The sequence below is a fragment of the Tauraco erythrolophus genome, chromosome 2 (assembly GCF_009769465.1).
Source record: "Tauraco erythrolophus isolate bTauEry1 chromosome 2, bTauEry1.pri, whole genome shotgun sequence".
Taxonomy (NCBI): Eukaryota; Metazoa; Chordata; class Aves; order Musophagiformes; family Musophagidae; genus Tauraco; species Tauraco erythrolophus.
Window position 1 is genome coordinate 119,896,038 of NC_141466.1, and position 12,297 is coordinate 119,908,334.

The following is a 12,297-nucleotide window of genomic DNA, read 5'->3' on the forward strand; positions in this document are numbered from 1 at the left end:
GCAGGCTTGCTGCAAATTCTGAGGAAGGCACAATTGAAGGTAGGTGTGAATTTCTCGGGAGTTCAGGCTTCTCTCTGCACCTGAGAAACATCTTTAACGTGCCTATCATCATCTTTGATGGTCAGTATCTTCTTTGGTTGTACGTGGATTCACTATTTCCTGTGTATGTTAACTCCTTTTTTAAGAACGACTTGTGTTGCCATCAGCTGAACAGCATGTTGCTTCACTGCTTGGCTTGCTAGTATGCGTAAGTGACAACAAGAGGACCTGATCATAAGATTCCACTACCACTTGCCTGAGCTCCTCTTTGAACCTTCTTAACAAACTCTGATCTGGCATCCTTTGTAGTAGTGAAGTCAGTTCATTGTGTGTGGTATTGTCTACAATTGGCCAGCTGATTGCTGACACTCAGTTGTAGACAACAAATTATTTCACGCTCCTCTTTGCTTAGATGAAAGCAGAGAAGTGTCGTGGCTTCTTCTTTGTAGCCCTAAGATATGCAGAAAAATCAGGCAGCAGAGAGTAACAATATTTTCATTTTGTTGAATTTGCCCATTGACTAAACATTGTAGAGGCAAAGAATATCTGAGAGGAGGCCAGGGAGGAAATACTGAGTGGCTTCTAGATAGTGACCTGATTGCATGTCTATGAACTTGATTGGAGAAATTGCTGGTGGATTTCTTCAGAGCCTGGTGACTCAAGTTAGGTCCAGCTTGACGGTGAGAGACAGTGTCATCCTGAAGCCTTGAGCGGTGGGTAAACTTGCAGTCTAAACAGACGTAAATGGTAAATAAGAAGAGGGAGGACAGAAGTGCAAAAGCAGCAACTTGCGCAGGGTCATGTGGACAGTGGCAGAGCTGAGAACAGGACCAGGTCTCCTATTGTTATTTGCTGTCTTGTAAGAGGATCTGAATGGGTCCATTTTCCCTTGGGTGTTTTGAGGAGAACCTCTTTCCATGTGTGCTAGTAATGCTGGGAGCAGTGTTTGTATATGAAACACTGGCTCATATTCTTGGAGGGGAGATGTGAGCTTCTGCAAAATAGGTTTTCTTCAGAGCTTCATCCTGGTTCTAGGATCTCAGGATCAAAAGCTGTGCCTCAACCACTTCTACTGTCAAGCAACTAAGGTGCTTGCTCACGCTTTCCCTTGCATGCAGTTCAGAAATAAAAGCTTGCATCTGCTTCCCCTCTGTCTCTGCAGGCACATTCCTGTCATGGTGAATGAGAGGCATAATGACAACCTGCTTGTGCACCTGGGACCCAAACTGCAGGCCTACCCAGAGGAGCTGCTCCGGCAGCGGCGAGGCCACAATGGCCAACTGGAGTACCTGATCCAGTGGAGTATCGTCAGCTTGGAAGAGAGAGCGGTGGGAGGCAGCAGTGCCTCCTCTACAGAGACCAAGCCGGAGAACATCTTGATGTGGATGTCTGCAGAAGAAGTCTGTGCCAGCTGCCCGGCGCTGCTGGGTAAGAGGAAGCTGGAAGGGCAGTGGGTGAAAGAGGAGAAGACAGCCAGCGTGTTCGCTGCAGATGTCCCGCTGGATGAAGCCACACTGCTGGAGATGAAGGCTGATGTCAGGAGCCTGGTGCAGCGAGCTGGCCGGCAGATGGCTGAGACTGGGATCCCAGAGTCGTCCATCCTCAACACCATCCACGTGCTGAGCGCGTACGCCAGCATTGGCTCGCTGGCGGGTGCCTTCAAGGAGACGGGAGCCCTCAACTTGCTGATGAAGATGCTGTGTCACAAGGAGAAGCAAATCCGCCGCAGTGCTGGCAAGATGCTGAGGGCTCTGGCTTTGCATGATGCAGGTGGGGACTGCTCCTTGTCAGTGCCACTGAGGAGGTGCTGCAGGGCCGCTGAGGGGTGCCAGTCCTTTTGTAGGTGTGAGATGCCTGGGAAGCAGCGTGTCTCAGGGCTTGTTGGCAAACGGGGGAGAATCAGACTGGAGCTTCCAAGCATCTCCTTGGTTGTAGTTGTCTGGGGTGCTCTAAAACTGATAGCTCTTCCCCCTGGTGGATTCCTGAGCTGGGTGCTGATTAACTGTTAGGAGGATTTATGCCAAGGGGCTTGGCAGAGTGTTGGGATGTCTCTGATGCATGCTGTCAATTGGAAAGGCTCTGTCCTGTTTTGGCAGGGAGCCTTTCCTCAGGCCTTGGTGGATAGAGGCCTGGTCCTGACCCAGTCGTCTCATTTTAGAGGAGCTGCCACGGCTTGGAAGTGCCTGATGAGGCTTGGGGTGCACCAGGAAGGTTGCTAGTGGTGGTGTGTCCCATGAGAGACCTGACTTTTTCTCTTCTAGTGCCTTGGTTTATATGGTTCTCCAGTGGAGCAGATGGGGGGCTAATTCAGATTAAAACTTAACTTTTTTCTTCCCTGGAACCTTGTTCTGGAATCAGTTATTTGGAGTTGCTGCTTCAGGGTCATCTTCCAGCTTTAGGGTTGGAAAAAACTCAGTGTTATTCAGTGGAGCAAAATGTTGCCAGTCCAGATGAAAGGACAGAACGTGGTTCTAGGTCACACTGAGCAGTGTTCCTTGCCTGCAAGTCTGTCTCGCACAGGGAGGGTGGGGTGAGGGTTATCTTTAGGGGGCCTGAAGGGGTTCTGTTGTTGCAGGGAGCCAGGCCTATGTCCTGCTGTCCCTGAGCCAGCAGGATGGCATTGAGCAGCACATGGACTTTGACAGTCGCTACACCTTGCTGGAGCTGTTTGCTGAGACGATTTCCTCTGAAGAGCACTGCATGTCCTTTGAGGGAATTCACCTCCCCCAGGTAGCAACAGGCCCTGCTAGCCTGTGGGCTTTAGGGATGAGGAGGGTTGAGGGTGGGGGGCAGAGCTGGTGTTCCTGTTTGGGACAGGAGGGTAGTTGGGAGTGGGTAGCTGAGCAGGACTGGGTATTGGGAGAGCTGGCACAGGATCTGAGCCTGACTTGAGGCTGGGGAGTGATGGAGATGCACGTGGAGAGCCTTGTCTCTCAGCAGGGAGGTGAGGGTGGGCTGAGAGGTCTCTGCTGCTGCCTGCTGGTCTGCAGCTATTGCAGGAGCCTGACTGTGGATGAGCTGGTGGCTCGGAGAGAGCTGGGGTCTGGAGGTGCTCTGCGGGCTAGGGTGTGACAGCCGTGCTTGTTGCAGATCCCTGGGAAGCTGCTGTTCGTCCTGGTGAAGCGCTACCTGTGTGTCACTTCTCTCCTGGACAAGCTCAGCAGTGGGGAGGAGCAGGGAGGGGAGCAGCAGGACTGCGCTGTGCCCAGCGTGCTCCCTGAGGAGAGGAGCCGTGTGAAGCAGGAATTTGAGTTCAGCATGGCTATGGCAAACCTCATCTTGGAGCTGGTGCATGTGATGGGCTGGGACCACAGCTGCAAGCCAGAGCTGCTGCCCCAACAGAAGCTGCAGCCTCACACCACCTGCTCCATCTTTCAGCCCAAGACCCCGGCCTGCACTGCTGCCCAAATGCCTGTACTCACTTCAAATCATCGTCCCCACAAAAAGCAGGGTCGTGCCTTCCTGACCCCGTCAGACTTCGTAGACCGCAGTGGCTATGTGGAGTACTTACAGGCAAACCTGGTGCGTGGCATGAGGGTGCGCTTGCTGGAGGACTGTGGTGATGTTAGAGCTGGAGAGGAAGGCGAGTTTCTTCAGACCACTAATAGCATGCACACAGTGCAGGTAGGTCACTACTGGAAATAGTTTGGCTGGGATGGCAGAGGAGAGAGATGGGGTGACTGATGATTTCCTAATGATGTCTTCATGTGCAGGAAGTTGAACGATAGGTGTGTCATAATTAGGACACTATCTACATCTGTCCTAGCAAAAAAGTCACCTTTCAAAGCTGCAAGTGCAGGTCCTGGGGAAAGCTAGTCTGGTTTAGTATGGCTGTCCTGCTAATATTTCTTAGCCTCTCAAACAGGTGGCTATATCCTGCTTCTCAGGAAGAGTCTGTAGCCCTAGTTTGACCTTAGGGGTTGATTAGGAACTAATTACTGGCACAAATGAGTAACAGCAAAAGATGCTCGAAGGTATTGAAGCCTTGGTATGTGAGTGGCAGTACTTGCAGCATACTGTTGTTCTTATTGCATTGGACACAGCCTATATAGTTGTTTCTTTTGATCTGTGAGTATGTGCTAGGATCTGTTTCTCTTTAAAAATGCCCTTTGGGTGAGTAGACCTTAAATGAGAGTTTATGTTGAAAAAAGCTGTTCGAGCTGCGTATTTGCAGTTGACTTGCTAAGTTTGTACCAGAGATCAGGGAAAAGGCTTCAATATTTGAGAAGGGGAAATAATCATAGAATCATAGAGTAGTTTGGGTTGCAAGAGACCTTTAAAGGTCGTCTAGTCCAACCTCCTTGCAATGAGCAGAGACATCTTCGATTAGATCAGGTTGCTGAGAGTCCCATCCAACCTGGCCTTGAATGTTTCCAGGGATGGGGCATATACCACCTCTCTGGACAACCTGTTCCAGTGTTTCAGCACCCTCATTTTAAAAAAATTCTTCCTTATGTCCAATCTAAATCTTTCCTTTTTCAGTTTAAAACCATTGCCCCATGTCCTATCACAACAGGCCCTAATAAAAAGTCTGTCCCCATCTTTCTTATAAGCCCCCTTTAAGTATTGAAAGGCTGCTATAAGGTCTCCCTGGAGCCTTCTGTCCTGGTTTCAGCTGGGACAGTTAGTTTTTTTTAGCAGCTAGAAGAGCTCCGTGTTTTGGTTTTAGTCTGAGACTCGTTCTGAGAAGAATGCTGGTAGCGCACTGATGTTTATAGTTGGCACTGAGGCCTCAAGGACTTTTCAACTTGCCATGTTTTTGCCAGTGTGCAGGAGCACAACAGGCTGAGGGGGGAGCATGGCTGGGACAAAGGGTCCACAACTCCCCTTATGATTTGAACTTAGATTTAGGATTGAGGGCCAAACTGGCCAATGAAGTATTCCATATCATGCAGCGTCATGCCCAGTATAAAAATGAGGGTCAGCTGGAAAGAAGGGCATTTTCTTTTCCGGGGCTCTCACTCTTGGTCTCTTGGAGTGCTGGCTCTCTTTTGCTCTCTTTTTGAGTCTCTTGCTTGTCTGGGATTGCGGTGTCAGGACTTGCCTTTTTTGGGATTGCTACTCCGGGACAGGCCTTGGTCAAGGGGTGGTGAGCAATTACAATGTGCATCACTTGTTTGTATATATATTCATCATTGTACATATATATATTCATATATTATTATTAGCAGTATTAAATTGTTCTTATCTCAACCCACAGGTCTCTTTCCCTTTTCCCTTTAATTCTCTTCCCCGTCCTGTGGAGGTGGGGGAGGGTGAGTGAGTGGCTGTGTGAAGTTTAGTTGCCAGCTGGCCTAAACCACAACACCTTCTCTTCTCCAGTGTAAACAACCTCAGCTCTCAGCTTGTCCTCATATGTGTTCCAGTCCTCTGATCATTTTTGTGGCCCTTCTCTAACGAGTTCCAACAGGCCTGTGTCTTTCTTGTGCTGAGGACTCCAGAGCTGAACGCAGGTGGGGTCTCACGAGAGCAGAGTAGAGGGGCAGAATCACCTCCCTGGAGCTGCTGGCCACACTTCTTTTGATGCAGCCCAAGATACGGTTGGCTTTATGGGCATCAAGTGCACATGTCCAGTTTTTTATCCGCCAGTACCCCCAAGTACTCCTCTGCAGGGCTGTGCTCAATCTGTTCATCCCACAGCCTGTATTGATACTGGGTGTTGCCTCATCCCAGGTACAGGACCTTGCACTTGGCCTTGTTGAACTTCATGAGGTTCACATGGACCCACTTTTTGAGCGTGTCCAGGTCCCACTGGATGGCATCCCATCCCTCAGGCATGTCAACTGCACCACTCAGCTTGGTGTTGTCTGCAAACTTGCTGTGAGCGCTCGATCCCACTGTCTATGTCACTGATGAAGATATTGAACAGTACTGGTCCCAGTACAGACCCCTGAGGGACACCACTTGTCACTGATCTCCATCTGGACATTGAGCTGTTGACCACTACTTTCTGGATGCAACCGTCCAGCCAATTCCTTATCCACTGAATGTCGCAACGGGAAGCCTTCAGGCCCCTCCAAGCAGACCAATAATTCCAATGCAAAGGGAAGGCTTCAGGCTCTACTCTAAAGCAAGCCCACACTCCTCCAAAGCTCAGGAGGAAATGCCTCACCCTTAGGTGTAAACGCTCCACCTTAAATAGTCAGGAGTCACGTGGTTTACTAGATGGGTCAAGGCTATTGGTCACTTGACCATCCATCTCTCAGAGTGATTGGCTGAATGCTACAGCACCTGTTTCAAGGCAACTTTCCCAGTGTAATGAGCCACAGGTGTTTCTTAGTTAGCCTGCATAGGGAAAGAACTTTCACAGGATGCTGCAGCAGCCAGAAGATTTCTCCACAACTGAATAGTTCATGCATAGAATCATAGAATGATTAGGGCTGGAAGAGACCTTCAAAGGTCATCTAGTCCAACCCCCCTGCAAGGAACAGGGATATCTCCAACTAGATCAGGTTGCTCAGGGCCTCGTCCAACCTGGCCTTGAACGTCTCCAGGGATGGAGCATCCACCACCTCTCTGGGCAACCTGTTCCAGTGTTCTACAACTCTCATGGTAAAAAATTTTTTCCTAATATCCAATCTGAATCTACCTCCCTCTATTTTAAAACCATTACCCCTTGTCCTATCACAACAGGCCCTCCTGAACAGCCTCTCCCCATCTTTCTTGTAGGCCCCCTTGAGGTACTGGAAGACTGCTATAAGGTCACCCCGGAGCCTCCTCTTCTCCAGGCTGAACAGCCCCAACTCTTTCAGCCTGTCCTCATAGGAAAGGTGCTCCAGGCCTCTTATCATCTTCGTGGCCCTCCTCTGGACCCTCTCCAACTGGTCCATGTCTTTCTTATGTTGGGGGCTCCAGAACTGGACGCAGTACTCCAGGTGAGGTCTCACAAGGGCAGAGTAGAGGGGCAGAATCACCTCTCTCGACCTGCTGGCCACTCTCCTCTTGATGCAGCCCAGGATGCGGTTGGCCTTCTGGGCCGCAAGAGCACATTGCCGGCTCATATTGAGCTTCTTGTCCACCAGTACTCCCAAGTCCTTCTCCTCAGGGCTGCTCTCGATCCATTCACCACCCAGTCTGTATTTGTGCCTGGGATTGCCATGACCCAGATGTAGGACCTTGCATTTGGCCTGGTTGAACTTCATGAGGTTGACACGGGCCCACCTCTCCAGCCTGTCGAGGTCCCTCGGGATGGCATCCCTCCCTTCCAGCGTGTCGATGGCACCACACAGCTTGGTGTCATCGGCGAACTTGCTGAGGGTGCACTCCATGTCACTGTCCACATCACCGACAAAGATGTTGAAGAGGGCTGGGCCCAACACGGACCCCTGAGGGACGCCACTCGTGACCGGTCTCCACTTGGACATCGAGCCGTTGACCACTACTCTCTGAGTGCGGCCATTGAGCCAATTCCTTATCCACCGAGTGGTCCATCGATCAAACCCATGCCTCTCTAGTTTAGAGAGAAGAATGTTGTGCGGGACAGTGTCAAAAGCTTTGCACAAGTCCAGGTAGATGATATCTATTGGTCGACCCTTGTCCACTGATGCTGTCACCCCATCATAAAAGGCCACCAAGTTGGTCAGGCACGATCTGCCTTTGGTGAAGCCATGTTGGCTGTCACCCACCACCTCCTTGCTCTCCATGTGCCTTAGCATGGTTCCCAGGAGAATCTGCTCCATGACCTTGCCAGGCACAGAGGTGAGGCTGACCGGCCTGTAGTTGCCCGGGTCCTCCTTGTTCCCCTTTTTAAAAATGGGGGTTATGTTCCCTCTCTTCCAGTCATTGGGGACCTCGCCAGACCGCCACGACTTCTCAAATACAATGGCCAGTGGCTTGGCAACTTCATCCGCCAGTTCCTTCAGGACCCGCGGATGGATCTCATCAGGTCCCATGGACTTGTGCACCTTCAAGTTCCTCAGATGTTCCCGAACCTGCTCTTCAAGTACAGTGGGCGGTGGTTCATCCTCACAGTCCCTGCTGGTTCTTTCCACAGCTTGGGTGGTAAGACAAGAGGCTTTATCAGTGAAGACTGAGGCAAAAAAGTCATTGAGTAACTCAGCCTTCTCTATGTCCCGGGTAACCAGAGCACCAGTATCCTTCCAGAGGGGGCCTACATTCTCCTTGGACTTCCTTTTGTCCCCTACATACCTATAGAAGCTTTTCTTATTGCTTTTTATATCCCTTGCCAAATTCAATTCCTTCAGGGCTTTAGCCTTCCTCACCTGATCCCTGGTCACTCGTACAGCTTCTCTGTATTCCTCCCAGGCTATCTGTCTCTGCTTCCACCCTCTATAGGCTATCCTCTTCTTTTTCAGTTGGTCCAGGAGCTCCTTGCTCATCCACACGGGCTTCCTGGTCTTTTTGCCCGACTTGTTCTTCATCGGGATACACCTCTGCTGAGCTTGGAGGAGGTGCTCCTTGAATGTGGACCAACTTTCCTGGGCCCCTCGTCCCTCCAGGGCCGCCCCCCACGGCACTTTGCCCATCAGGTCTTTGAAGAAGCCGAAGTCCACCTTCTTGAAGTCTAGGGCACAGGGCTTGCTGTATAGTTTCCCTGCTGCCCCGTGGATCTTGAACTCCAGTGTGTCATGGTCACTGATCCATCAAATCAATATCTCCAATTTAGAGAGAAGGATGTTGTGGGGGACCATGTCAAAGGCCTTACAGAAGTCCAGATAGAAAACATCAATAGCTCTTCCATTGTCCATTGATGTAGTCACTATCATAGAAGGCCACTGAGTTGGTCAGGCAAGACTTGCCTTTGGTGAAGCCATGCTGGCTGTCTCAAATCACCTCCCTATGTCTTACCATAGCTTGTAGGAGGATCTGTTCCATGATCTTCCTAGGCACAGAGGGGAGGCTGGCAGGTTGGTAGTTCCCAAGGTCCTCATTCTACCCCTTTCAAAAATGAGTGCAATGTTTCCCTTCTCAGGTCTCAGACTTACGTGTGTTCAGGTTCCCCAGGTGGTCTTGAACCTGATCTTTTATGGTGGGAGGGACTTTGCTCCCCCAGTCCCTGCCCTGAGGTCCATCCACTTGAGAGGCGTGGCAAGAGAGATTGCCAGTGAACTATAGAATTAGAATGGTTTTGGTTGGAAGGGACCTTAAAGACCATCTAGTTCTAACCCACCTGCCATGGGCAGGGACACCTTCCACAAGGTTAGGTTGCTCAAAGCCTCATCCAACCAGGCCTTGAACACCTCTAAGGATGGATCAGACACAACTTCTCTGGGCAACCTGTTCATTGCCTCACCACCCTCAGAGGGAAGAATTTCTTCCTTCTATCTAATCTAAATCTACCCTCTTACAGTTTAAATCCATTACCCCTTGTCCTATCACTACATGCCCTGATAAAAAGTCCATCTCCAGCTTTCCTGTAGGCCCCTTTAGGTACTGGAAGGCTGCTATAAGATCACCCCGGAACCTTCTCTTCTCCAGGCTGAAAAACTCCCAACTCTCTCAGCCTCTAGGAGAGGTGCTCCAGCCCTCTGATCATCTTTGTGGCCCTCCTCTGGACTCGCTCCAGCAGCTCCATGTCCTTCTTGTGTTGAGGACCCCAGAGCTGAATGCAATACTCGAGGTGGGGTCTCAGAAGAGCAGAGTAGAGGGGCAGAATCACCTCCCTGGACCTGCTGGCTACGCTTCTTTTGATGCAGCCCAGGACACAGTTGAGCTTCTCATCAACCAGCATCCCCAAGTCCTTCTCCTCCGGGCTGCTCTTAATCCATTCTCCGCCCAGCCTATACTTGTGCGTGGGATTGCCCCAACCCATGTGCAAGACCTTGCACTTGTCCTTGTTGAACTTCATGAGGTTCGCACAGGCCCACCTCTCAAGCCTGTCAAAGTCCCTCTGGGTGGCATCTCTTTCCTCCAGTGTGTCAACCACACCACACAGCTTGGTGAAGACTGAGGCAAAAAAGTTGTTGAGTGTCTCAGCCTTCTCCTTGTCTCTTGTTACCAGTTTGCCAGTCATGTTCGTCACAGGGAGTACACTTTGTTTGACCTTCCTTTTCTGGCTGACATACCTATAGAAGCCCTTCTTATTAATCTTTGTCTCCTTTGCCAAGTTCAGCTTCGGCTTTGCCTTGGCCTTCCTGACCCCATCCCTACACCACTGGGCATCATCCCTATACTTTTCACAGGATATCAGTCCCTGCTTCCACTGCATGTGCATTCCATGTCCTTCTTGCCCTTTAGTTTGACTGGCAGGTCATGACTCATCCATGCTGGTCTCTTGTCTTCCTTTCCTGATTTCTCACATCTGGGGATCAAGAGTTCTTGCGCTCTGTGGAAAGTGTCCTTAAAGGTGTACCAGCTCTGTTCTTCTTCCTTGTCCCTGAGTGCAGTTTCACAGGGAGTCCCATTGACTAACTCCTTGAACAACTGGAGCAACTTTGCTTTCCTAAAATTCAGGGTCCTGACGTTACTCTTTGCTTGTCCCATATTCCTCAGGACTGTGAACTCCACCAGTGCATGATCACTGAAGCCCAGACTGCTTCCGATCTTAGTTTCTGTGATTAACTCACTTTGTTGGTGACCATCAAGTCCAGTATAGCATCCTTTCTGATAGGACTGTCTATTACCTGTCTCAGGAAGTTATCCTCAGTGCGTTCCAGGAGTCTCCTGGATTGCCTGCAGCTCACAAGGTACTTTTCCAACAGATGTCGGAGTGGTTGAAGTCCCTCAGCAGGACGAGAGCTTCTGAGTGCGATGCCTCCTGTAGCTAGACTAAGAAGGCTTTGTCAATAGGCTCCCCTTAATTGAGCAGCCTGTAGTAAACACCAACCACAAGATTCCCTTTGTGGGAATGCAAAGGCTTGGTCTTTAATTCTTGGCCTAATGCATTGAGCTCTTGCCACTCCTGGAATATCCTGCTAGTGTATGGGTCAGTGCTGGAGCAGCAGGGCTTGGACTCAGGCCTGGGAGTGGGAGAAAATTTGAGTTCCAGCCTTTTTGTGGGCATGGGGAAGTGTTTGTTTCTGCTTACGCCTTTTTCTTGATACTTTCTTCTCAGTCCTGGAAGCTGGGCATATTCAGTGAGAACTGAGATCTTGTTTTGACTATGCAGCGGGGAGCTGGTGGGCTTTGTGAGTCATTAATCTATGTATGGTTATTTGTGCAGGCTGTCTGCTGATATTGTGCTTTGGCCATGCTTTTGAGCTTTCCAAACACTGCAGCTAGAGGCACAGTTTGTGTTCTCTTAAATAGCAAGCTTTAGCTGACTGTCATCCCTAAAGAGAGGGCTGTCTCTGTTCATGTCCTCTGCTTAGTCCAGGATTGTGTTGGCTGCAAACAGGACTGTAATTCAGTTCATGAAATCTTTACTAAATTGAGATAGTAACCAGTAAAATGAGAAACTGTAACCACTGCACACATGTTAGTGTGTGCAATTGTGGGTTTGGTGGGTTTCTTTTGTTGTTTTCCCTCCCCCAAGTAATTTGCTAAAGTGCATACTTTGGTTTTGCAGATGATAGATAAGGAGTCTGAGGCCACTTCAGTTGGTCATAGCTGTACTTCATGTGCCACTTCAGCCTGTGCTCAAAGGCTTCGCTACTTCAAGCTAATTACTGTGAACATAGATGGCCTGTAAATAGACTAAAGTGCCATGCTAGTTCAGAGCTCTGTGTTGCTGATATTCAAAAATCAATAGTTGAAAAGCCTCACTCTGGTGTCTGTAGAAATGCATGACTTCCTAACGCTCTTTCCAAATCTGTCTTGCTGTAACTTCATTACCAACCTTTCTAGAGGGGAGGTAGAGAATTTAATGTTACCTTCTGCCTGCTTGAAGACCATCTCTTTTAAATCTACTTTCAGCTTTTGTTAAGCATGAGATTCTCTAGCTTTCTTGGACTACAGCCCACTTTTATTTTGTGTGATGCCGTTGTTTTCATTTACAGCCAATTTAGCCAATTAAGAACACTGAACACTGACTTATTTCTTTTCTCCTATTGTCTCTCTTTGCTTTCTTGTGCACAGGAAAATTGTGTGAATATTCATTTGGGTTTTTTTTCCTCAGTCAGTTGCAGACTGCTTCTTCCTTCTGATACTCTTCTGTTTATTAAGTGAGAACTGGTTTTAGGATGAATTTTTCCAGTCACCTTTCAGTAACTTTAACTTACTCAGGTCTAGGCTCCTTAACTGCTTTCTAGTTTTGGAGCACTTCTTGCAGATGTAATTTAAACTGTCAGCTTAAAATGCTCCCAAATCTGCACATGCAAGAGGATGCTTCCAGCCTTTTCCTCTTGTTTGGTGGTGGGT

General features: G+C 49.4%; 1 protein-coding gene across 1 annotated transcript in view; it reads left to right on the plus strand.

The window, feature by feature from the left end:
- CUL9 (cullin 9) overlaps positions 1-12,297 on the plus strand; it is a 43,112-nt gene continuing 30,815 nt past the window's right edge. The window contains 4 exon segments of the mRNA XM_086631815.1: positions 1-39; positions 1,202-1,809; positions 2,615-2,769; positions 3,130-3,663. Coding sequence (XP_086487941.1) covers positions 1,215-1,809; positions 2,615-2,769; positions 3,130-3,663 — 1,284 coding nt within the window. The 5' untranslated portion in view covers positions 1-39; positions 1,202-1,214.